This window comes from Monodon monoceros, unplaced genomic scaffold (genome assembly GCF_005190385.1).
Source record: "Monodon monoceros isolate NGI ecotype Baffin Bay Population unplaced genomic scaffold, NGI_Narwhal_1 Super_Scaffold_11, whole genome shotgun sequence".
Lineage (NCBI taxonomy): Eukaryota > Metazoa > Chordata > Mammalia > Artiodactyla > Monodontidae > Monodon > Monodon monoceros.
In genome coordinates, this window is record NW_021703767.1 from 5,292,209 (window position 1) to 5,319,610 (window position 27,402).

The 27,402-nt window shown below is 45.0% G+C and overlaps 1 protein-coding gene across 1 annotated transcript in view; it reads left to right on the forward strand.

Moving 5' to 3' along the window:
* The window catches only part of DSCAM (DS cell adhesion molecule), a 744,700-nt gene that overhangs the window by 597,125 nt on the left and 120,173 nt on the right, over window positions 1-27,402 (forward strand). The window contains exons 17-18 of the mRNA XM_029214644.1: window positions 5,464-5,631; window positions 16,515-16,585. Of these exons, the coding sequence (XP_029070477.1) occupies window positions 5,464-5,631; window positions 16,515-16,585 (239 nt within the window). The remainder of the gene's footprint in view (window positions 1-5,463; window positions 5,632-16,514; window positions 16,586-27,402) is intronic.

Sequence of the window (27,402 nt, forward strand, 5' to 3'; positions counted from 1 at the left end):
CACACACACACACACACACACACACACACACACACACACACAGACACACACAGCCAAGCTCATGGCTAAGGCATTCTTGCAGTTCTGGAACCCAGCAGTCTGAGGGTCAGAATGAGCACCACGGGGGTCCTTGGGGAAAAGCCCATGGACAGGTAGCCATGGCCTGAGGTCTGCACCAGGACCTCCATCACTTTCAGTTTGAAAGGCCTGGGAGGACGGAGTGATCAGTAGCAGGCAGGAATCACAGTCACTGCTGTAGGAAAAGTGTTAGCATTTTCATGTGTTAGTTGCTTCCTCAATAAGTTTTGGGTATATAAACAGTACAGCCATAATTTAAGTGAGTGTAATTTATAGGTAGAGTACATAGAAACTGATCCTTCAAGTCACAGCTTAAATGTCACCTCCTCCAGGAAGGCTTCCCTGACTACCCAGTTTATGGCATGCACTTTCTCTACTCATAGAGCACCCTGTATGCCTTGGAACATTTGGTGAGCTTGTGACTGTTTATTTAATAGCTGTCTCCTGTGCTGAGTAGTTGTCCCCCTGAGGGATCTAGTGACCCCTCAGGGTAGGTACTACATCTGAGGAACCCTGTGCTATGTCCTCGCATCACCTACAGTGACCAGCACACATATTAGACTTGTAAGAAACATTTTTTTGACTGGTTGACTCTCAACCTGAGTTTTAGGCAATGAAATCATCCCCCTAAAAGATGCTTTCTTCCACTTTTTTGTTAATTTGCTAAGGACACAATGTATGACCACATTCCTAGCAAAGTGGGTCCCTGCAAGCGATCCTTCAGGCTATGCTTGACCAACCCCAGCAATGGAAACTCACCAGCCCGAGAAAGCACGATTCTGCCTCAGGCTGGCCAGGACTATTAGACATTCTTACATTTCTTGCACCTGAAGCCAATGGCCCTCTTCCCACCGCCTAAGCCTTTTTGGCAAATGACATCCCTTCCAGGGTATGAAAACAGATGATGCTCCTTAATTTTCCATTTGCCAAGAAAGACAAAACAGCCCAAGTTCCTTTGCTTGTATCTCCAGTGACCATCTCCTGGCCCACTTGCTCTGATCAGGCCCCGTGGCAACAGCCCTGGTGTCATCTGACCGGGCACAGACACAAAGGAGCCTTCGCCTCCCTCATTTGGAATGTTCAACTTTCTCCATGGAGCCCCAATCCCACGGGTTGCTTTGTCTGCCACATACTAGGATCCTAGTGGCCACTGCTTCTCCTCCAGATGGACACCAAGAACCCCTTTCCATCCCCTTCCAGCACCTTGTCCCCCGTGCACGGCTGGCCGATGCTGTCTGGTGCGTCTACTTCCTTCCCCTCTTGGAAGGCAGGCCGTCTGTCCCCACGTCCCCAGGGCCTCACTGACCGGGCCTAGCTCCTTTGCACACCTCCCTTCTCCTCTCTCAGGCCCCCTTCCCCATTTCACCAAGGTTTCTTCTCCGTAGAGAACAAGAAGCAGAAGCAGCTTCCCCTGGGTCCCGATGACTCCCTTCTCTTGCAGGTCTCATCCTTCTCTGAGCTGCCTCTTCATTGCACTTCTTTTGTATAATTTTGTCTCTCAAACTTTGGGCCACCCTCACTCTTTCAGGCCTCTAACGACCCTTCTGAAGATCAAGTTCACCCTCTTACATTTGTCCTTGACAATCTGCCATCCTCCTGACTCGGGGTGTCTGACGCCCAAGCTGGGATCACCAGCGAGCACCCAGTACAACCACACCGCTCCTGGGGGCTCCCCCAGTTCTTCCCATGGGGGATGATTGGGATTTCAGAGGCAGGGAGGCCACTCTGAGCTTCTTCATCCTTTTCACCACTGGTCTCTCCGGGGCACATCAGGGAATCCCACCTACTTTTTCATCAGATGCCTTACATCTCCTCTCTAAACCAAGGGACGAATCTGACCGTGCACAGGTCCCCCACCCTTAGCTCCTACAAACGCAGAGGACTTACAATAATTCTTGGCAAAGTTCCCCTCCCTTGCACTTGACCCAGCTCTCTGCATTGATCCTCCTTGCCGGGAAGCCAAGTTAAAAGTTAGTCAGAGGTTTTCATCTAAGCACATGAGACTTCCGGCAGATACCTGGAAAATTGAAATCCAGTCTCATCCATCAGGCATCCTGCAGAGACTATGTGAAGGTTGTGTGCTGCGGGAAGATGGCCTAGAACTTGGGGAAAACACGGGTGAGGTCAAATCCCAGCCCCACTTCTCACCAGCTCGATAACAGGGTCTGAGTTTCTTGACCTTCACAATGAAAATAAAAACCCCTACTTCGCCAGAATGTTGTAAGAACCCAGCCGAATAAAGCAGTCTGTCCAAACGCTAGCTGTGCATCAGAATGACCCAGAGAGAGGTTTTTTAAAGCACGGATTTGGGGGCACCACCCCCCAGAGATTCTGATTGCGTGTGTCTGAAAACACAGTTGTCAGAAAGCATTGAGGCGTTTCTGATGTACCCAGATTTGGGAACTGCAGAAGTCACCTTTGTAAAATGCCTAGAGCAGCGCCCAGAGAGCAGATGCTACGCCAGCGCCTGAGTTCCCTCTGCTGCTGGCTTTTCTCCGACCGCTGCCTTGACTTCCGCCACAAACCCAGTGTCTGCTCTTCTCCCCAAGGCTGAGCTCCGTGGCTCACAGTTCAGAATCCCCTTCCCTCTGACTCCCAGTTGGGGGGCCCAGTGGCAGACACAGAGGACGATTCAGAAGAATCCTGCGGAAGCACTGTTCTGTGTGCACAGCTTCCGTCAGGGACCCTATTCTGAGGTTTCAGCCCTGTCTACAACCCCAGAAACTCTGTTCCTCTCCTTTGGCCCTCCTGGCCCCGATAGGGAGATGCTCACCACTCTTACTAGGTGCCGGGAACCTCAGCATCCCCTGCGAGTCCCTTTAACCCAGCCCACACCGCGGTAAAGACGCCCAGTAAACGATCTTCTTCATGTGACTTATAAACCTTCCTCAATGCTACATGTGCTCGCTGTGTCTAGAAACCACCCTCCCCTTCCTTCACTGGGTAAGGAGACCTGTAGTCAGTCCTCACAACCATCTTATTCCTCGCCCTGCTCTCCCCGTCCGTGCTTGCACCCTCCGGCTCTCAGATGTCCAGGCGTTGCCTTTCTGCTTGTGACTTCCTCCTCCTAAAAAGTTTCTTTATTTCACCTATGGTATATTCTTGCTAGTTTTATTCGTATCTCAATCTGCAGTTTCATTTTCCCAAGTGTCAGGATCTCTCTGGGACTGTTTCTAATACCCGGTGTTGTATTCTCAAGCACACTTCGTTCCTAATCCGTGACCTGCCCGTTTGCACGTCAGCATCTGAGATCAGATGTAGCATTTTTTAGTCCCTTTCCAGGCTCTTCTCCTGGGTAGCCAGTGCCCTGTTTGTATTCTTCTTTTGATGCCATATCACTTGCTAGAGTGTGTTTGGAGATTTAACTAGACTTTCTTCTTCTTCATTCAGTTACTTTTAAACACTTCGGGATAACCCATTCTTTCTCTTTCTCAACCTTTTCATCTTTAGCCAAACAATCTACCCTTCAGTCGTGAGTCGTGATCATGGGCATCATCTTTTTCTTTCAAAGTCTAACCATTGCAAGAAAAGAAGCTGAAAACAGAGCCTGTTCTCCAAGGACCACTCACTTCCTGCCTGAGACCCCTGCCTTGGTCACTCCCCACAGGCTATTCACACGACTTCCTTGGCAAGAGGACGAGGTGGGCGGTAGCCATCACTACCTCTCTGCAGGCTCTCAGCCACGTCTCAGACACGCCTTTGGGGAGGATGGCCCGTCTCCATAGCTCAGTCAGTTGCAGAAGCCTCCATAATGGCCTGGGCAGAACCGTCAACGCCTGCAAGTGGCAGGTTCCTCCTGGGGCTGGTGAGCAACTGTCTCTGCATCTTGCAGTGCCTGGGGTTCCTCTCTGTTGTCTCAAGCGTCTTCTCCAGAAGGCCTGGCTTTCTCTTTGTGGGACAAGACTTCTATTTATACGAGATTCCATTGGTATGGAATTTCCTCCTGTCATGTGTCCTCTATTGAATCCTATCCTTCTGTTCTTCCACCGTTCGTTATCCTGCAGCATCTTCTCTTTTTATGTCACTTTCTTCCATCTTCAGTCTTCTGGGCTCAAATGGTACTTTTGCTTTTAGTTGGAATATTAGTTGTTAGTTTCCATTAGGCTCCATTCCCTGTTACGTGAGAGCACTCAAAGTCATACTTGAAGCTACGTATTCCTTCTGCAAGTCCAGACAACCTCTTGCCCTTATGATGACCTTTGAACAGAGCAGCCCTCTGAACTTCCATGGTCATCATTAATGTGGAAAGGGAGTGGGGTCATTCCGAGGGCCCAGAGGTCTGTATGTTTGCCATTTATTTATTCATCTATGAAACGTGCGTTAGTATTTGTCGGGCTCTGTGTGAGCACTGGGGTTGCAACAGTGAACAGGGCCAGCGTGGACCATGCCCTCATGGGACTTAGAATCCAAGAGGGAACACAGACTCTCAGTGAAATTCTTACAAGTGTGATGAGCACAGGGGAGCAAGTGCAAGGGGATCCTGGGGTGGGGTGGGAGGGTGAGAGTATACAAGCATCCTCTCTGCCACCATCTCAGGGGCATCTTGGTTCTTCCACACCCAACATCATCTCTTGACCCCCACCCCTGAGCAGCACCTGCCCAAACTCTTTCTGAAATAAGAAACACTTGTTGACGTGCTCATCACGGGTTGAAGCTCTAAAGCCAGCAGGTGCACCCCTGTCATGGATTTAATGGTAACTCTTTGTATGAGGCATATGCTGCCTTTCAAATTAGCTGTGGTTGAAAAATAATTCCTACAATAAAGGATTGGAGACAAAATGATTTCAAAAATTAGAATTGAGAAGTACGTTTGATAACCAGTATTCATGCTGGAGAGTGAGTGAGATGAGTTTTTATGTATTTTTATGTGTTTTTTACCACTCTCCTTTTGGAGAACAAGGGGTCTGACGTGGATAAAGGCTTTGCTGGCTTTCAAATACCTTTTAGAACCAGGGATTTTTTTTTTCTTTTGGGTGGAAGGTTGTCCCAACTGTGCTTTCTTTTATTATCTTGTACAATGAGTGCTTGAAAGTAGCTGTTTTTCACTTTACTGGCATGAGCTCCCCCCGCTTCTATTTTCCTCTGCGATTTCTGCCAGGAGGTCTGTTGTGCTGCCTTGGACAAAACTCCCTGGGCCCAGCTGCCCATAGCCTCTGTCCCCCTCAGTGTGGGTAACGGGTGTGCGGTGTCACACCCCCTCTGACGGCCAGCCCGTGGGAACATGGGCAGCATTGCATTAAGAATTCACTTTGAGTTGTCACTTTTTTTTCTTTTCTTCTTCCTTTTTTTGTTTTTTTTTTTAAATTCCTACTTGGGAACTTTCAAAGGCAGAGGGAAAAAACTCACATCTCTATCTCTTCTTTTTTGAAAAACAAAACCCCAAAGACTCCTGGGATTCTGCTCAGAGAACCAAAGATGTTTCCCCTCAGCTGAACTCGGCCACCATCATTGACATCCACCCTTCCTCCACCTACAGCATCCGAATGTACGCCAAGAACCGGATTGGCAAGAGTGAGCCCAGCAACGAGCTGTCCATCACTGCGGACGAGGCAGGTACGTCTGACCGGCGGGGGTCCAGGGGCTGGGAGCTGGCCCGCGGGACTCAGGTGGTTAATGCAGGGTCACAGCTTTGATGACTGCTCTCCATAGCTCTGCGCCCCATCAAAAACACAGACGGCTCTCTGCCGCCTACTTTGAAGGCAGTGCTCTTCAAAGAGGACCTAGGTCAAAGTTCTCACACCTAAGATTTAAAAGAAAGCCCTATGAGGCTAACAAGCTGGTGAGATTTAAAGAACCACGCTGTTCTTACAATCCCTTTGTCTGGTTGCGTGGAATCCAGATGGGCAGGAGAGCCGTGAGCCTATGTCTTGCTCAGGTGGCTGTGCAGTCAGGGGACGGGGGATCCCTTAACTAGGAAATGGCAAGAATATTCTCTGGGTGGGGAGGGGGGAGACGGAGGCACGGGTTATTTGACTGACTAGAAATGTCACTATCTCTGTCATCAAGAGTATCGCACTTTTTTCCTATTACAAAGTATTTCTTATTGTGTTGAAGACATGGAAGGTAGAGATAGGCTTTTTGAAGACAGAACAGCTCACACAATCCTACCACCTGGCGCTACCTATGAATATGTTGATATCACACACTAAATTATTCATCACACACGCACGCGTGCATGCTCAGCCACACATACACACACGGACACACAGGGACACACACCCTTCAACAGGGAGGTTCACTCGTGGTTGCCGGGGGTGGCAATAACCTGTTCGCAGAGGACTGAGCAGTTAGGGAGTGTCAGTGCACGCTGCCTGCCAACCCGTCTCCTGGCAGGACAGGAAGATGCAAGCTGCCCTAGGGCTTCTCTGGGGAAGGAAAGGTAAGGAACCATGGCCTGGCTCATCCTTTGGGGGCAAAAGAGTGTCCAGCCCCAAACCTAGCTTTTCTTTTCCTGCCTCCAGTCAGAGCTAACCAGCTAGTTCCTACTGCTGCAGGGAAGGTGGAAGCTTGGTCTCAGACCCCTAGTTCCAAAATCACCAAGAGTAGGGGGATCACCCCCAAATGTCTAAGCTTCCACAAGAGGTCACTGCATCTTTCAACGGGGGTTGTTCTTGACTCCCTTCCCACCACCTGCTTCTCTGTTACCTTCATTAATGGCACTTCGCATAGATGTCACTCTTCTGTATCTCTTGAGGACTTTCCTACAATATGTAATTCTACCTTCCACCATTTCTTTAGCAAACCCCACGTTTTTAGGTATGTCGGTTATTTATTTTTTAATTGAAGTATAGTTGATGTACAATGTTGTGTTAGTTTCAGGTGTACAGCAAAGTGATCAGTTATACATATATGTGTGTGTGTGTGTGTGTGTGTGTGTGTGTGTATATATATATTCCCTTTCAGATTCTTTTCCATTATAATTTATGACAAGATATTGAGAATAGTCCCCTGTGCTATACAGTACGTCCTTATTGCTTATCTGTTTTACATATAGTAGTATGTATCTGTTAATCCCAAACTCCTAATTTATCTCTCCCCCTCTTTCCTTTTTGGTAACCATGTTTGTTTTCTATGTCTGTGTGTCTGTTCCTGTTTTGTAAATAAATTCATGTGTATCATTTTTTAGATTCCACGTATAAGTGATATCATATCATATTTGTCTCTGTCTGACTTACTTCACTTAGTATGATAATCTCTAGGTCCATCCAAGTTGCTGCAAATGGCATTATTTCATTCTTTTCTGTGGCTGAGTAATATTCCATTGTGCATATGTACCACATCTTTTTTATCCATTCATCTGTCGATGGACATTTAGGTTGGTTCCATGTCTTGGCTATTGTGAATAGTGCTGCTATGAACATCGGGGTGTATCTTTTCGAATTAGAGTTTTCATCTTTTCCAGATATATTCCCAGGAGTGGGATTGCTGGATCATATGGTAGCTCTATTTTTAGTTATTTTGAGGAACCTCCATACTGTTCTCCATAGTAGCTGCACCAGTTTACATTCCCACCAACACTGTAGGAGGGTTCCCTTTTCTCCACACTCTCTCCAGCATTTATTGTTTGTAGACTTTTGGATGGTGGCCATTCTGGCTGAGGTGAGGTGGTACCTCACTGCAGTTTTGATTTGCATTTCTCTTCAATTTTTCGTTATCATAAATACTACTGTGATGAACATCCTTCTGATATATCTTTTCCCATTTGCAACATTATTTTTTTATGTTAAATTCCAAGAAGTAGGATTGCTGGATCACAGCAAATGCAAAAATATAATCCCTTTGCTGTGCACAATCAACATGGTCCTCAAAGAAGTAGGTTAACGTTTACTATTTTTCCTGAACTGCAGAACTCTAGAACACATCAGTTCTTGAAAACTGTTTTCAAGGATGGGAGATAGGGTAGCGTTATGCTCCAGTCTGAGGGCGAGCCACTTTTAACCCTCAGAAACTGCGTGATTTCTCATCAGCAAAATGCACATAATGATGCCTTTCTCCTCTTCACCGCAATCATATTGGATAACTGAAAACAAAATCCCAGTCTCTGAAAGTACATTGCATTGCTCAGAAATAAGTAGGAAATGAGTGTTAATAGGCTCCTGCAAAAATAGAATCTTATTTAAATATTTATGTAAACAACACACCAATTCCTGGAATTTCATCATGCTGGGGGTTTAGGGAGAATAAGCTGCCCCGAAATGAAAATTTGGGCTCAGGGCTGAGCCTTCTCCTTCCTTTTAGCCACTTTTCTGACTCTGCCCATCTCCACAACCTTCTCAAGGCAGCGATGTTTTTCCGGTGGTGCATTTCGTGCTGCTTTTCCCATCACCATGACCAATGCAGCTGCTCTTGCTTATTCTGTCATTTCCTCTGTGATCTCCCTGAAGCAGGCAGTTGCCATGGCAGCGCTTCTCTCTCCAGCCGGGAGGCCAGGTGAACAGCCGCTCCTGGTCACTGGTCACCATTGTGCAGCCCACTCCCAGGCATCTCTGCAGACAGACGGATGCAGAGCCCCCTGCTTGGACCCTGGGCTGGCTTCTGGCAGCACCACAGCCCGTCATTTACTCTTCAGATGAGCTAAGAGAGAATGCAAGGAAAGGTCAGGCTTGTGCAAAGGAAAGCCGCAAAGCAGAATTTGGCTTTGTCTTGGTGTGTAGGTTTGCATGACTGAAATCAAAAAGTTATTTTTTTATGTGTGACTTTTTTTTTATGTGACTTTTTTATGTGTGACTCACGTAAAACAGAGGGCGGCTCTCCTGACCAAAGATACCCTCTGTAGCACTGCCGGTGGTGGCCCTAGATTGTTTCTGCCACGTCCTGGCGAGGATCCCCAAAGGCACATCTTTTAGGGAGCTGAAGCCATCTCGAGAGAACTTTTTCTGGCCCTTACTGCCCCCTTTCCCTGAAGAAATGAGGTCATCATTTAAGCAGTGAGAATCCCCAGATGGAAGCTTCTGGAAGCATAGACCCACTCGTTTTTGTGGTAATGCAGTGCCCAAGTCTAGGGCACCTGAGGATGCCTCTCACTGCCTACCTGCTGAGGAAATGAGCCTGTGAGGTATAGGCCTGGGTCTTCCCCACCCTATCACTACCTTGAAGCTACACTGGACTCCCTGTGGCCAGATCAGCGATGAGCCCCCTTCCTGCCCCCTCCTCCATGTGTGAGCTGTACCTGCCCCTGTCTGGAAGCCCTTCAAGGTCTACTTTTCTGTACTGTTCCTTTGAAAGCAGGCAAAACATCTTCCCTAGTGCGGTGCCTTTTCCAGTCTCCATGATGATGTTAGTGCACCAAGTAGAATTCTTTCTGACAACAGCCTTTGAGCCATCATTTCTCCAAGGGGCCATGGGCCACTCCTGTTTGTACCCCTCATGTGTGTCTGACACAAGGAGATGGCTCAGTATATGTGGATGAAACATCCTTAAACCTGCCTTACAGGACTGTCTTAGAAATACACACAATGAGCAGTGTGTATGGGGGGGGGGGGCGGTGAGGAAAATATATGGAGGATTAAAACCACACTGAAATTTTGAATGGCGTCATGAAGAGAGAAAAGTAGAGAAAGGCAACAGGGCGGGTCTGGAAGGCGGATAAAGAGGGAGGCAGGAGAGAGAAGGCGCACCCATCAGAGCTCTAACTAGGACCACAGGAGGCATCCCGGCTAGCGGCTGGAGCTGGGGAGGTAGCAGTTACCCTTTAGGCTAACCATAGGTCCCAGTTAACCAGCATCCATCCTTCTTGCAGTTAAGCGTTCAGCGAACTACAACCCATGTAAATTCCACTTACAACGCTCATGCTAAGAACAGTTTTTGTGTTATAAAAAGAAAAAAAAAAGGAAGAAGGATATGCCACAGACAGTGCATGTAGCTTGCAAAGCCTAAATCTTTTTTTTTTTTTTTTTTGTGGTACGCGGGTCTCTCACTGTTGTGGCCACTCCCGTTGCGGAGCAAGAGGCTCCGGACGCGCAGGCTCAGCGGCCATGGCTCACGGGCGCAGCCGCTCCGCGGCATGTGGGATCTTCCCGGACCGGGGCACGAACACGTGTCCCCTGCATCGGCAGGCGGACTCCCGACCACTTGAGCCACCAGGGAAGCCCAAGCCTAAATCTTCAGGATCTGTCCCTTTACAGAAACAGTTTCCAGATCCCTAACTTGGGTCTTGCCACGATGGGAATTCAGGTTTGGATTTCTGTTGTGTCATCCATCGCAAAGCTGAGAGAAGAAGGAATCACCACCACTCATGTAGCAGCCTCAGCTAATGCTGGGAAACAGCATGGCTCCAAGTGCACAACAGTGTGGTTATTTCCAAGTGAGACTCACAAACGTATTAACAGACCCTCTGATACACTTGACCTTGGGAGATAGCCCCGGAGCACAGACCAATGTCTAGCACACCTCCCGACCCACCTCAGCAACCCTTAGCCCCCGCAGAGAGGAGAAGTCGAGAGAGAAAGTGGAGACAAGGTCAAGCATTAAGGAGATTAGCTCCTAATGGATCAGAAGAGCACTGACTGGCCAGGTTTCTCTGACAGTGATCCTCATGTGACGTCCACAGCTGACCCTCACCCATGACCGGCTTCCCCATTGGCAGCTGTGCCCCGAAGGTCACGTGTCACTTAGTGCCTGTGACCGAGTTGGGGGTGGCTGATCCCGTCACCACTTTCATGAGGACTCCGCCCCTAGAACATGAATGTTCAGTGACGCAGGGCAAAATTCCGTGTTGAATAACTGCTGAATTTTCAGACGCATCGGAGACGGAAGGTCAGAATTAGCGAAGGGTTTTACAACAGGGAGCTGGTGGGCTTCCTTCGGGTCCGGGACTGAGTGAACAGGCTTTGCATCATCTTTCGTCACATTCAGAGTGGCAGCTCTGATCTAGAAGGAGAGTTTCCTGTGTGCTGAGCTGGAGGCTGCGGCAAGGGGATGTGCTGAGGGCTTAAGGATAAAAGGCATCGGCGCACAATAGACACGTGAATAGAGCGGCCCACGAGGGCCCCGCGTGGCATCATCTGTGCCCTTCAAGGAGAGAGTCCACTGCACAGGGTCTGCCGGCCGAGAACCAAGATTGCCCGATACCCGAGCCTTCAACCGCCTGCTTCTGTAATCGTCGTTCCGCTCCAGCGTCCATTTAGAGACGCCGGAAATTAAGCCTAAATGAACTGCCCCCTTTCCTGTTCCTCATGCATGCTCCGTGTATTCCTGCCAGCTATCCTGGCATGTTCTGAAATATTCTGGAATTATTCTGGAATGGTTTGGAATGTCCTTCCCCCCCCGCCGCATACTTCTGTCAGGTCTTTCCTCAGTTGCATCTTCTCAATGAGTCTTACCCTGACCCCCACCGCCATTTAAATGTCAGTCCCCACACCTGTTCAGGCACGCCTGGTCCCCTCCCTCCCTTCACACTCTCCTTTTTAGAAAATAGACTCTATACCATCAGCATACCATATAATTTGCTGATTTATTTTGTTTAGGATCTGTAGTTTTGGTCCCTCCCACAAAGGCAGGAATAGTCGTCTGTTTTGTTCACTGCTGTGTCCCAGACACCCGGAACAGCATTTGGCACATAACAGATGCTAAATAAATAACAGTTTAAATGAATAAGCTATTTATTTGATAAATAATCATTAAATGAATTCATCCTTTCCCCATCTAGGGGTCAACTGTTCTTGGTTTTATTTTGATTTTTGCTGAACTCTCTCTTGGTCTCCTGTGCCCAGCAAAGAATATTCTGCACATTCTGTTCACCCAGGCTCTTTTTTTTTTTTTTTTTGGCCGTGCTGCATGGCTTGTGGGATCTTAGTTCCCCATCCAGGGATTGAACTCGTAGAAATGAGAGCACCGAGTCCTAACCACTGGACTGCCAGGGAATTCCCCATACTGCTTCTGTCAGAGATGAGCATGTGGTTGTAGATCATGAAGTTTTCCGTCAGTCTCTGCCCAATTTTGGACCTGGCACACGGTAGGCCCTCAGTAAATTCCCCAAGAGGAATCAGATAGAAGCTTGGGAGTGCGTCCCACTGGGGTGGCTCATCACAGCCCCATAAGCAACTGAGCCCCAAGCCTCTGGGCGAAGCCAGGAGACCAATACACGGAGGAGAGAATAATTTGCGGGCAGAGGGGAGTGTTGAGGCTTGAGTCTCGGCGTTCCTTCCCTGCTTGGAAAGGATAGAGGACCGTCTCGGGTTTGACAGTTAGGAAGGGTCTGTCATCCCTGTATTTTCAGCCAAACAGAATTAGTAGAAGTTGCCTTGCCTAGAAACAAAATTAGGAACTGTAATTATAGTCTTCATTTATTATTCTTTTACAGACTGAATAGTTTTGGCTTCTGTAGAAATGCAGAAATTATGTATTTGGGAAAATCACATTCATCATTAATTCTTACCTCTAGCCTTCTCTTCCCACAGGAAAAATGCTAAATATTCTGCTTTAAAAAAAGAAGAAAAAACCATGCTTTCTATTTATAGTACAGCTTCAATTCAAGAGCATTAAATAAATGTTTAAATGTCAAATGTCAACACAATTTTCAAATTTAGTTAAATCATTGGAGGCCTAGTGGTTGATCTTCAATCATGTCAGCATTGGGAATTCAATCTGCCTTGGATTCTAAGTTTACAGAAATTGTCCTTCTGCAATGAGATGAGGATCCATGAAAAAAATTACTGCGGTGGAGTTGTAAGGAAAGCACTAAAATTCTCGAAGCAGACTCATTTTTAATATCATTTTTAAAGGGTTTGTCTTATAATGTTTCAGAAACTTAGAGTAGAAATTTCAGCACCCAAACAGAAACTCTTCCTAATTATATTGGGCATTGTGCCATTGTGAGTATATGGGTTACATTCTTTCAGTCTCTGTCTTTAATATAGTTTCTATCACTGTCTTTAATATAGTTTCTATCACTTTATTTTTAAGAGAGGGGAGGTCTGAGTGCATTCACTTCAGAGACCAAGCAGACTAATAAATGAATTACTAACAAATCACAGAAGTATTTATAGGCTAAGTAAAAAAGGTTTTGTGTTCTTACAAATAGTCATGTCTGTCCTGGAGTCAGGGACTGTCCCTCCACCACTACACAGGGACCTTCATGAAATACCAGACCAGACTGAAAAACCAAACTGTCCCCAGTTCACACTTTATGTTTTCTGATAGAATCAGGACACTTTTTAAACACTCTCCTAGTACCTTTGTTTATAATTATGAATATGTCTCAACGAGAAAATGAAGGCTGTGACTATTGCCTGCCATGCCCCTGAAAAGGCTGCAGCAAAGGCCAAAGGATGTGGAATGGATAGGGCCCCAAGAGTGCCTTCGATTTCTAGCGAGCAGATTCCTTGTTCAATGTGATTTAGCATAATTAAATTAAAATAATCAAGCATCAGTATAGCCGTCAGACCTCAACATAATTTTTCAAGGATTTTAATGGATGAACCACATGCTTCTCGCTGACCACAGAACTCTCGGTGTGTGAGAGAAATCTGTTCCACGTGCTTTCCTTGAATCTGTTATCGAAATGTTCCTGCATAAAGGGCTTGACCCTGTGAGCAGAAATGTGGTGCAGACGCAAAACAATGATCACAATTAGCTGGATGCCAGCCTCTCCCTGGGTTACTGTTCCAGAAATTAGCTTCAGTGCTAGCCCAGCCTTTTCACCTGGAGAATCGATAAATCCAAGAGGCTGCAGGACCCCTAGAAAACTAACTACCCTGTGTCCTGCTGGGGAGGGAGAAGTGTGCTCTGAGCTTCAGCATCCCAGCACTGCTTCACCCTTCAAAGCAAGAACTCTCTGGACTGGGTTCCTGAGGCCACACAGCTTCAAGTCTGTTGGGAAAAGAGGGAAAGACTGTCCCCAGGCTGAGGCGGGGGCTTGTGGGTACGGGCAGAAAACTGATGGAGGCAAAAGACAGGCTCCGATCTGCCCGGGGGGAAGGTATGTTTAGGTTCCCCTGAGATATTGGGCCTGGCTGGGACATAGGGTGCGTGGAGGTGGGGTGCGCAGAACAGACACCTGCAGAGGAAGGCAGGACACAGAGAGGGGCAAAGTTAGTGTGAGGGGTGAGAAGTTTGAAGCGTGAGCTGGGCCCATGTCCCCTGGTCCGGGAGGATTCCACGTCCCGCGCGTGCGCGGAGAGGCTGGGCCCGTGAGCCATGGCCGCTGAGCCTGCGCGTCCGGAGCCTGTGCTCCGCAGCGGGAGAGGCCGCAGCGGTGAGAGGCCCGCGTACCGCAAAAAAAAAAAAAAAAAAGAGGTAAAGTGAAGACCAGAATTAATGTTTAGGAACAAAACTGACACCTGGGCCAGGCATAGATGCTGGTCTGCAGCAGGGTATCAGGGGCAGAGGCTATGTCCCCAGTGAGGAGAGAGACAGGGAAAGCAGAGAGCAGAGACATTGAGAGTCGATTTCAGGGAGGGCTTCGCTAGACTGCGGATGCAGGGCGGGCAGAAGGGAGCAGCTTGCTGACCTGACTCTCTCCCTGGTTCTTGTAAACATTTCCAGCAGCTGAGCAGACGCCTCAGTACAATGTCCCCACTTCCCTTCAAATTCATACTTCTCAAATGTAATGAATCGTCTTTTCTGGAAATTCGGCTTCCTCTCTTGCACCCTCATGTTTCCATTCTCCCCCAGCCCCACCAGCCCCGACTGTGGCATTGACCCCCAACCTTTCTTCCTTCTTGTGGGGGAGCAGCCCTCCGGTTTTATTACTCTACTAAGTAACAATTCCAGCATCCACTGCTTCTCTCCCGTGGTCACTGTTTATCCCCAATCCACCCAGCGACGTTTCTCCTGCAGCCATCAGTGGTCTCGTAGAGCCCCGCAATGGGACCGGACTGCTGGCTGCGTTGCACACTATCCTCATAGGTGAAATCCCCCCCGCCGGTGGGTCAGTGCCCTAACGTGCAGGGCACACTCTTTTGCACAGGCCACTGCAACAATGCAAGCCTCTACTGCGTTCCTGGTGCCCTCTACTCTCCCCTGACTTTGCCCCTTAGGATTTTGGTGAAAAGAGAGACTATCAGGTTTGAACCTGCTCCCTGCAAGCAGCAAGCATACCTGTGTCTTCGCTCACCTTCCTTCCCTCCCCAGTAGGCTCCCCACCACCTCCCCTCCTGCTTCTGTCCTCTCGCTTCTCTGCTGGGACATTGTCCCTTGGAGTGTAACTTTTCTTTTGGCTGTTTCTCCAACTTGCCCCTTAAAAACACCCAGTGAGAATAAAAATCATCATTACTGCTTATGTGTTCTGAGCACACTGTTTTCATAACAATCCTGACATAAGTTGTATTGTCCCATTATACAGAGAAGGAAACTGAGGCACAGAAAAATGAAGTAACCTGGAAAAGAACACCCAGCTACTAAGCGAGGGAACAAGAATTTGAACTCAGGCAGAAAGACTCAAACAGCCACCAGCTGAGCAGCTGCACTGTGGCGTCACTCAAAACTTCTTTCTCTGAAAAACAGAAAACATGTTTCCCTTGCTCTCGCATCTCCCCTAAAATGGCCCTTCTCTTTCCCCTTCCTCTCACTTCCAAACCCTTCAGGTTGGTTTCCGTCCGCCATTCCTGATTTCTCATCTCCAGTCCTCCTGGCATCTCCACATCCACAGAAATGGCCCTTTTGTAGCTCAGCGGGGATTGAAAAACTGTCCTTCGGACAATATGTGATCACCCAATGGGGTCTCTCCCTGCTGACCCCTGGGTTACTGTCTGCTTCCATTTCTCCGAAGACACTTGAGTATGTACTGTGTTGTATCCACATCTTCCTCTCTGTGTGCTCGGCCCGGTGTTCTGATTAGATTACAGACTCTTGCTGGAGAAGGATGTCTCCTCTCTCTAAGTTCCATGCTGTGTATGTAGTACAGGGTACGTCCCTAGTACCTAGTGGTTGACTGTCCCTGGGAGGTAAGTGACCCCCCTGCAACCACTGGAAATAGTTTGGAGTGAGTTGCATGCTTTGTTTCACTCTTCCACTGTGTCTGTCCTCTGTGGCTGCAGCCCCAGGTTAATAAGAGTTTCCCATTGGAAAGCGTAGAGAACTAAAGCCATCAAAGAGACTCAGAAGCCTTTTTCTCTCTTCCCTAAGTAGTTCTGAGCATCCTGAGGGGCCCCAATGCACGTCACTAAACAAAACTTCCAAAGGAAGGAGAGGGGTCTTCAGCAGCCACTATAGAGTTTTATCAAAGAAATATTGTTTTACAACTTCCTGTTTTACGGGTTTATTAACTTGAGAAGTTTATTCATCTAGTTGTCAAGGACAAGGTGAGGAAGAATACGAAATCTATTTTTTCTAGGAGCGAGTGAGCACGAGGTAAACGTTGTACGCAGTGACTCTGCAAAATTGGTTTTCCCACTAAAGCTGCTGTGGCCTGTCTTCTGGGCCTGCGTATTACTGTGTGGGTTCCTATTTGCTCTGGAACCTGTCTCTAACCGGTCTGTGGGTTTTGGTCTTTACAGCTCCCGACGGCCCACCTCAGGAAGTTCGCCTGGAACCCATCTCATCCCAGAGCATCAGGGTCACCTGGAAGGTAAACTCAGCAAACACTTGTCTTCTTGGCACTTTTTCCATGGAGGGTGGAGAGTACTTCACTCATGTTGTTAAGTGTTATGATGCCAAGGCATCATGCCTTGTGATGCCTTTTTTTGTGTGTGTGGTACGCGGGCCTCTCACTGCTGTGGCCTCTCCCGTTGCGGTGCATAGGCTCTGGACACACAGGCTCAGTGGCATGTGGTATCTTCCTGGACCGGGACACGAACCCGTGTCGCCTGCATCGGCAGGTGGACTCTCAACCACTGCGCCACTAGGGAAGCCCGTCTTTTTTTTTTAATTTTTATTTTCTATTAGAGTATGGTTGATTTACAATGTTGTGTTAGTTTCAGGTGTACAGAAAATTTATACATATGAAACTTTTATGTGGCAGAGTTAGATTAAAAGCCCTTTTATTAAAATCCAGTATTTGTATCCACATTTGAATACATTTACAGCAACTTCTGTATATACAGAGAGTGAAGTTTGGGGGCCTTATTTTTAGTCTTTGAATCGTGATTGTCCTAAGCGCTGCTCTCCACTCGCAAATCGGGAAACGGACGTGCATGACTGCACTTGTTCATTCATCCCAGTGGAAACTTTTCCTAATCGCTTTTCCTAAATGGCAAATCATGGTGTGGTAGACAGCCCACCAAGTGGCAGGGAGGACAGAGGTCCTTGCTGTGCCCCTAGCTAGCGGTGGCCTCACACACACCCAGGGAAGGGGGGCGGCGCTGGGCCAGCTGCCATCCCAGGCAGTGGTCCCTCCAGCATGGCCAGCAGATGCAGACTGGCTGCTGGTGAGCTGAAGGCTCATTGCCAGCCGCTGGGAGAGAAAGCGTGAGCCACAATGCAAACAAGCACACCATTCAGCGTGCTGTTTCCTCCGGCAGACATGTTTTTCTTAGCAAAACTTTCTCAGTGAAGGAAACAGTGTTGATTGATTTTCTGGCCCAAGCTCATCGCAAACCAGCACACTAGGCAGTGCTGCCCCAGAGATCTTGAAGTCACTGACATGGTGGGTGAAACTGCTTGAGAATTAGTCACCCCCTTCATGTGGTCTTGGAGCCAACTGCCTTAGCCCAAATTCCATTTTATCTAGAATGCTGTTACTGGGTCAGAACGTCTGCAAAGTTGCACTTACTTTTCCACTTCTGGGTTTCTCTCATCACACATATTCTCTTCTTACCTCCTTCCTCACCATTTTTTCTGTGTTCTCAGAGAGGAAGGTAAGAGCCACAGTGGGGTCTTCAAACTGCCCACCTCTTGGTCCCATTAAAAACCTCATTCGTTGTACCACTTGTTGGGCTTTTTCCTTCCAGCATCAGCTCTTTCATAAAATGACCAGCCTCTATAACAAAAAAAAGGATTTTCAAAGTTGGGGTGGATATCACCTTGGGTGTTAACACACAGTAGGGCAGCAAGCCCCTTTGTGCTGTCTTTTTACAGCCCGGCCACTGAGCTGTGATTCCAGCGGGCAACACACCGCAACTGTTCAGCTGCTCAGACAGGGCAGGCCGAGCCAGGTGGGGAGGGGGCCATTCGTCTTTGTGAGCACATCCGCCAGCTGTGAGCATCACACATTGCGCGATAAAAGGCACTCAGCAAGCCACAGCCCCACACGCAGCCCAGCCACTGGGCAAATGGAATGCTGACTCACTCTGTCTTGTGTTAAAGACTGGGAAGTTTCCTCCACCAGCCCTCCGCATTCTCTTAACTTTTGCCACTGAAAAGCTATTATGGTGGCCCCTAGGGCTTTCTGTATCCTGCAGGAGAGAGGTGTCTGTCCCCAGAGCTCTTACAACTAAAAATAGAAACTTCAGAGGCTTTAAAAGCCATTGCATCCTTTCTGTCTCCATAGAAAAGCAGCAGGAAAAGTCAGTAGGTTGCAGTTAAATTTCTTCTGAATGTCAAAAGGATGAACAAGTCGTGGGCTATTGAAAGGAGGCCTCACCTCCACTAGACTGTGAACTGGTTTTGCCGTCCTATTCACAGAACCGTGATTTCTCACAAGGTAGCAGGCTGCAGAAAAGGATGTGGGTACCACTGAGTGGAGTAGGGGCTGCCCGTTGATTAGCTGTCATTTCACACTGGCCTGATTGCGTCATGAAAGTGTGTCACTGATTCAACCAAACTGTATGCGAGTCTAGGTAATCCAAAGTATGATATGTTACATAAAATATGCCTTTATTTTATGGCGTTAAAGTCCCAGATTTACATTTTGTGTAAAGAGGCTAATAGGAAAGGAGGAGAAAGAAGTAAAGAAAGAGGAAGAAATTGTGTTAGCCCAAGGAGGGGACCACACATCTGTCAGCCAGGATGGAAATACTGGGGGGACTGAGGCAGAAACTCATTGAGGGTCACAAGAAAACTCATCAGAAGTAACAGATGCGCTCAGTAAAGAGACATGAGATAGAGGAAAGAACAGCTCCGGGCTTTGGGTGGGAATATAGCCATTTTAGACACTAAACCTCTTAAAGGTCAGGGGCAGCTGGGCGGACATTTCATAACATCAGAGACAGAAGTTAAATGTGTTTAATTATCCCTGTACAAGCAACACTTTTGTAACATACACCTTCTATTGAACGAAATTAACAACTTTTCCTGCTTAACTTGGTTATTTCTTTCACCAAAGAAAAGTTTCAAGTGTTTAAATGTTCAAGTCCGCCAGAGGTGACACATGCCTTACTGGCTATAGACCAAACCCCAGAGGACAGCCCAGCCACCAGCATCAGGCTGCAGCATCCTGTCTCAGGTTTACCACCCTCTCCTCCCCCAGTTCTAGGGGACCCTGCTGTCCTCTTCTCTCCTCAACTGTCATTACTGCTCTCAATGTTTGTAGCAGCCCCCCTCCACCCCCAACCTGTCCTGTCCTGCTTACTCAGTGCTCTGGTCCTGCCTGACTCCCTCAGTGAAGATGTGTAAATCTCCAAATTAATTTTTCGGCCCTTTGTGTTACCCATGTTTCTGGGAGATAGCTCCATGAGATCCCTGTCACACGCTTTGTACAGTCCATTTTGTCGCATCTCCTCTGCTGTTTTGTGAGCTCCTTGGAGGCAGGGAGGGTCTTATTTATCCTTGATCCTCGTGGCTGGCAGGTCTGTATGAATGAATGAATGAATGAATGAGTGCATATGTGAATAACAAGTGCTTATGTCGCGCTAGCCTCTGAAGCACATGTCTTTCAGAAACTGCCGTGGAGAAGGCCCCCTAGCTTTTAGGATCTCCCAAAACCAGTCTGTAAGATGGCAAGAGTCTAATTCATGCTACAGTACAATACTCCGGAGCACACAGTGGTGGACCACTGTACCGACATTCAGTGTCCCAGATAGACCAGCCAATCTGCACGTGGGTTTCTACTCTAATTGATTGCAAAATAAATGGTAGTAATGATCCAGTAAAAGTGTGATACATTTTAGAGGAAATGGGCATCTGAACATCACTTAAATGTAAGCCCACAGGAAGATGCCCAAGAACCGGGACCATACTAACTTGTCTATATTATGGAAGATGAAGACTTAGAAAGGGCTTTTCCATAATTTTACATATTTTGAGTTACTTAAAGTTGCTAAGCAGTGCCTTAACAAGAACTCAAGAGATAAAGTAAGAGTTCTAAGTAAAATAAAAATTAGGTAAATGATAATAAAATTCACTTCCTAGCTCTCGTTCCACACCCCTTGAAAAACAGAAAGTTTGCACAAGCCTTTTGTATAAGTAAATACAATTTACTGCATGTTTTTGCTGGGGTTATTCAAAATCAGAAAGAATATTGAAGGCTACGGATTACTGATAACCACGTATTTAATCAAGTACCTGAAAACTGTAAGACTAAATTAGAATTCTTTGGTTTTTCAGAAAATTCAGATTTTAGTCTGTCGCCTAAGTATAAAAACACTGACAGAATGAACGAGTCTCTTTTGACAGTCCCTGTCACCTTCTCTTCTGGTCAGTCTCAGAATCAACTGATCCCATTTTATGCAAATTGAGGACAGTTTGAAGGCTATTTACATATGCTTATTAAATAAAACTTTCAGAGTTTGGAATATTTCATTACTATAGATATCACAAAACATTTACCCAGAGAATGCAACTTAAGGCAGAGACTTTTTTTCCTATTGACGTAAATGTTTTATTTTGTTTTGAATGAGAAATCTTTTAGAGCCATAGGCAATCCTGAAAATATGAAGCTGTCCACTGCTTAAATATTGCATTGCTGAAAACAAACTGACTCCGGATAAAAATCCTGAGAATGATTTTGCCACTTTCCTGCCCTTCAGCATCATCCTCTCTGACTGAGATTTTATTTAGAATGAATAACATTGCAGAAGACACATGATTTCCATAAAATATGAACACTGGGTTTTTGGGGATTTAATTAAATTTTAGAAATCTGAAGGATACTTTTAACTAGAGCACCACACCTCCACAATCCCCAATAATTCCAAGTAATTGAGGCATCATTACAATCTAGTATATGTTTCAGAGAAGAGCTCTTACAATGGGAAAATGGCTTAGTCATTTAAAAACAAAACTGCCTTATTGCCAGTGATCTTCATAGCAATGATTTAATAAACGGCAGACGCCGCTTGACTTCTACATCTAAATCCCTCTTCCTCCAGGGAAAGGAATACCCCACTGGAAAGGAGCACCTTCTAGCACTGGTATTTCCTGGCTGGGATTCCTGGGAAACCTGTCTTCCTGAGCATTTGCTCTCTGCCAGGCTCCCTGCTCAATTCCTACATGCATTATACTGTTGGATCTGTGTGCTGGGTATACCCAGTTCTGTACAACCTCCTCGGGTTGCAGGGGTTTGCCCAAGATCTGAGGGCTCGTGACTGTCAAAGGACCCCTACCTACCTTGGCAATCTGACTTTGCCTGCCGGGCTTCGAAGCAATTGATGAGCTAAAGTACGTTGAATGACGATATTGCACTTGTACATGGAAAGGTTCAACAGCTATTATTTCCTCTTCCAACTCCTTCCAGCCTCATGTTATAAATGTTACCCAACCCCACGAAGGTTAAAGAAAATAGGTAACCTGTACATTTTACCTGCTACCACTTTCTTTCCAAATTGTAAACTTAACCTTAGCATAACTGGTGTAGTAAGTTGACATCTTTCTTTCCTAAGCCAGTTGAAATTCAAAAGGGTGGCCTTGAAATTAACTTTACTTAATTTTTAAACTCTTGCTTAATCCTTAGGCTCTGAAAAAATTACAAAATTTACATTTCTTTTATGAACTAATCAATTGGTTCTAGAGTTAGATTTTCTGCAGTTTTATTAAGAATCCTGATGACTAGTATGCCTGACAAATAGATAAGGAACTGTCAGCCCTTCTCATATTAACAAGTCTTACCTCTTTCCCCTACAGTGAGAGAAGAAAAATCCAAACTGACTTCAGAACTTCTTGGTCATCCACAGGGAGTAGGATTATTCTCTCTTAGCTTCTTACAGTTGACTAGACTGTAAGCTCTATGAGGGTAGAGGGCATATTTTGTTTGTTTGTTATATTCTCAGTAGAAGTGCAGTCAATATTTGTTAAATACATGGACCACTCATTGTTCACCTTCATGTTAAAATATGCATATAAAGAGGGGGTACCTTTCCTTTGGAAACCTCTGGACACCTTAAAAAGCCCTACATGACTATATTACCATCTTACTTTTTTGCACATGTATAAAATATACAGATCCCTTTCATAAAACCATTCATTTCTTACTTGCTTCTTTGGGATATGTTCTGCCTCTCTCCGCACCTCTCCATCAGATTAGCCCTTTTGGTTTAGCAATGTAATTGGCCTTTTCCTAGGACCCCACTTCTCTGTCCCAGAGCAGAGCTTCCAATCTGCCTGCTCTAAAGGTCCTGGCTGGCCTCCCAACGTAAGCAGGCAGTCCTCTTAGTTCCCAGCCTCAAAGGGCAGCAAGAAGATGCTGGCCAGCTTTCCAAAGGCTGCTGAGCCACCAAGAGTGTGCGATGCAGGCTCACACCTGGGCATTCTGGGAAGACAAGTTAGCTGAGACTCAGCCTAGAAGGGTTGTCTCCATTCCATCCCAGGGAAAAGGCTGGACCTCTCAGCTAATTCACCCTGACAAGACAGAAATTGAACTTCAACTAAGGACTCAGAGCAAGGCCAACTCCACTCATCAGCCTGCAGTCCTTTCAGATCGTTTCTCCTGAAAGCTTCACATGGAGCTTTGATGAACCTGGCATAATACAAGATACCTGAGGACAGACACTTTCCCTGTTCTGTTTTAGAACAGTTAGGTTATAAACAAGTTATGAACTGCAAGTAGCTATAGGCCAATAAAATGGACAACCTGGAAGAAATAGACAAATTCTTAGAAACACACAACCTTCTGAGACTGAACCAGGAAGAAACAGAAAATATAAACAGACCAATCACAAGCACTGACATTGAAACTGTGATTAGAAATCTTCCAACAAACAAAAGCCCAGGACCAGATGGATTCACAGGTGAATTCTATCAAACATTTACAGAAGAGCTAACACCTGTCCTTCTCAAACTTCCAAAATATAACATAGGGAGGAACACTCTCAAACTCATTCTATGAGGCCACCATCACCCTGATACCAAAACCACACAAAGATGTCACAAAAAAAGAAAACTATAGGCCAATATCGCTGATGAACATAGATGCAAAAATCCTCAACAAAATACTAGCAAACAGAATCCAGCAGCACATTAAAAGGATCATACACCATGGTCAAGTGGGGTTTATCCCAGGAATCCAAGGATTCTTCAATATATGCAAACCAATCAATGTGATACACCATATTAACAAATTGAAGGAGAAAAAACATATGATAATCTCAATAGATATAAAAAAAGCTGTCAACAAGATTCAACACCCATTTGTGATAAAAACTCTCCAGAAAGTAGGCATAGGGAGACTTACGTCAACATAATAAAGGCCATATATGACAAACCCACAGCCAACATCATTCTCAATGGTGAAAAACTTAAACCATTTCCTCTAATATCAGGAACAAGACAGGGTTGTCCACTCTCAACACTATTATTCAACATAGTTTTGGAAGTTTTAGCCACAGCAATCAGAGAAGAAAAAGAAATAAAAGGAATCCAAATCAGAAAAGAAGAAGTAAAACTGCCACTGTTTGCAGATGACATGATACTATACATAGAGAATCCTAAAGATGCTACCAGAAAACTACTAGAGCTAATCAATGAATTGGGTAGAATAGCAGGATACAAAATTAAGGCACAGAAATCTCTTGCATTCCTATACACTAATGATGAAAAATCTGAAAGAGAAATTAAGGAAACACTCCCATTTACCATTGCAACAAAAAGAATAAAATACCTAGGAATATACCTGCCTAAGGCAACAAAAGACCTGTATGCAGAAAACTATAAGACACTGATGAAAGAAATTAAAGATGATACAAACAGATGGAAAGATATACCATGTTCTTGGATTGGAAAACTCAACATTGTGAAAATGACTACCCAAAGCAATCTACAGATTCAATGCAATCCCTCTCAAACTACTAATGGCATTTTCTGCAGAACTAGAACAAAAAAATTCACAATTTGTATGGAAACACAAAAGACCCTGAATAGCCAAAGCAATCTTGAGAAAGAAAAACGGAGCTGGAGGAATCAGGCTCCCTGAGTTCAAACTACACTACAAAGCTACAGTAATCAAGACACTATGGTACTGGCACAAAAACCGAAATATAGATCAATGGAACATGATAGAAAGCCCAGAGATAAACCCACGCACATATGGTCACCTTATCTTTGATAAAGGAGACAAGAATATACAATGGAGAAAAGACAACCTCTTCAGTAAGTGGTGCTGGGAAAACTAGACAGCTACATGTAAAAGAATGAAATTAGAACACTTCCTAACACCATACACAAAAATAAACTCAAAATGGATTAAAGTCCTAAACGTAAGGCCAGACACTATAAAACTCTTAGAGGAAAACATAGGCAGAACACTCTATGACATAAATCACAGCAATATCCTTTTTGACCCACCTCCTAGAGAAATGGAAATAAAAACAAAAATAAACAAATGGGACCTAATGAAACTTAAAAGCTTTTGCACAGCAAAGGAAAACATAAACAAGACCGAAAGACAACCCTCAGAATGGAAGAAAATATTTGCAAACAAAGCAACTGACAAAGGATTAATCCCCAAAATATACAAGCAGCTCATGCAGCTCAATATCAAAAATACAAACAACCCAATCCAAAAATGGGCAGAAGACCTAAATAGACATTTCTCCAAAGAAGATATACAGATTGCCAACAAACACATGAAAGGATGCTCAGCATCACTAATCATTAGAGAAATGCAAATCAAAACTACAGTGAGGTATCCGCTCACACAGGTCAGGATGGCCATCATCAAAAAATCTACAAACAATAAATGCTGGAGAGGATGTGGAGAAAAGGGAACCCTCTTGCACTGCTGGTGGGAATGTAAATTGATGCAGCCACTATGGAGAACTGTATGGAGGTTCCTTAAAAAAATAAAAATAAAACTACCATATGACCCAGCAATCCCACTACTGGGCATATACCCTGAGAAAACCATAATTCAAAGAGTCATGTACCACAATGTTCATTGAAGCACTATTTACAATAGCCAGGGCATGGAAGCAACCTAAGTGTCCATTGACAGATGAATGGGTAAAGAAGATGTGGCACATATATACAATGGAACATTACTCAGCCATAAAAAGGAATGAAATTGAGTTATTTGTAGTGAGGTGGATGAACCTACAGTCTGTCATACAGAGTGAAGTAAGTCAGAAAGAGAAAAACAAATACCGTATGCTAACACATATATATGGAATCTAAAAAGAAAAAATGGTTCAGAAGAACCTAGGGGCAGGGCAGGAATAAAGACACACACGTAGAGAATAGCCTTGAGGATGGGGGAGGGGAAAGGGTAAGCTGGGACAAAGTGAGAGAATGCCATTGACATATATACACTACCAAATGTAAAGTAGCTATTGGGAAGCAGTTGCATAGCACAAGGAGATCAGCTAGGTGCTTTGTGACCACCTAGAGGGCTGAGATAGGGAGGGTGGGAGGGAGATGCAAGAGGGAGGGCATGGGGGGATATATGTATACATATAGCTGATTCACTTTGTTATACAGCAGAAACTAACACAACATTGTAAAGCAATTATACTTCAATAAAGATGTTAAATAAATAAATAAACAAGTTATGAACTGTTAGGTTACAATAAGTTAGGAGGTAAGGATGGTATTTTTTCCTTGACTGATGGAACGTATTATCAGAAATGCAAACAAGAATAGTGAGTAGGAATCATGAGGTTGGAACTAAAAGAGCATTTTGGATATTTACTGGTGACCAGCCATAGGTCTTTATTTAGTACATCAACATCACATTTATCAAGTGGATTGGCTTCTAAAGTTGGGACATTAAGGTAAAAATTGCTTATGGTCAGGATAATATTAAAATTAATTGTCTATTGACAATTACACTATGCATACTTTAGCCATGAAAACTTCGTGTCATACATTTATGAATATATAACACTTGCAGTGAAAATAAAGAGTATATGAAAAGTATAACTTGACAGTATTTCATTACATTGCATAAAGTAGGATTAGCATAATTTAAATGCATCTACAGCAAGTAAATTACATATAATAAGGATACTCTGATACAGTACAGAAAGTGCTCGATTAGACTTCAACACAATTAGATATTACTCTCCCCTTTACATTTAGTAAAAATTCTCTTGAGCAAGTAACTTGGTTTGTCATTGCTGAAGCTCGAATCCTTCCACAAGGTCCGATCTGAGTGTCCTTTTCATTAAGTCACAGACAAACAGTAGCCATCGTAACAGCATAGCCTTGTCTGTACTCATCTCCCAGCACTGTCTTGACAGCCACGGAGGATGGAGACTGGGAGAGCATTTTAGGATATGAGTTTGGTTTAGTGAGTAACAGCCCCGATTCTTCTCTCTACCCTGGTTGTTGGCCCCTCTGATGGCTCTGGACAGCCCAGTCCTTTCTGATAACAGATACCTCCCAGTAAATGTAAATATCATGAACTCTGCCCAGCCAAAAAATTAATCAATAAAATTTTTATTTTAAATAATCTAAATGATAGATGGATAGGTAGTAATTTTAATAAAAGTATTCAAAACACTGGCTTATATGTAGTTTTACTGGTTCTCATAAAATAGTAGCCCTACTTTTCACAAAGAACAAATGAGAAGACCAAACTAAAGTGAATATGGCCTTCTGTATTATAAGTGAATTGAATGGCACCCGTTGAGTGAGTGGATAAATGAATATTCACTATTTAATGTGCTTAATTTTCTTTTTTTATTCATTTTTTATTGAAGTTGATTTACATTGTCTTAATTTCTGCTGTACAGCAGGGTGATTCGGTTATACATATATATGCTTTTTTATATATTCTTTTCCATTATGATTTATCACAGGATATTGGATATAGTTCCCTATGCTATGAAGTAGGACCTTGTTGTTTATTCCTTCTATATATAATCATTTGAATCTGCTAATCCCAACTCCCAGTCCTTCCTTCCCCTCCCCCCCGCCTTGGCAAACACAAGTCCGTTCTCTATGTCTGTGAGTCTGTTTCTGTTTCACAGATAAATTCATTTGTGTCATATTTTAGGTTCCACATATAAGTGATATCATATGATATTTGTCTTTGTCTGACTTACTTCACTTAGTATGGTAATCTCTAGTTCCGTCCACGTTGCTGCAAATGGGATTATTCTGTTCTTTTTTATGGCTGAGTAATATTCCATTGTATAA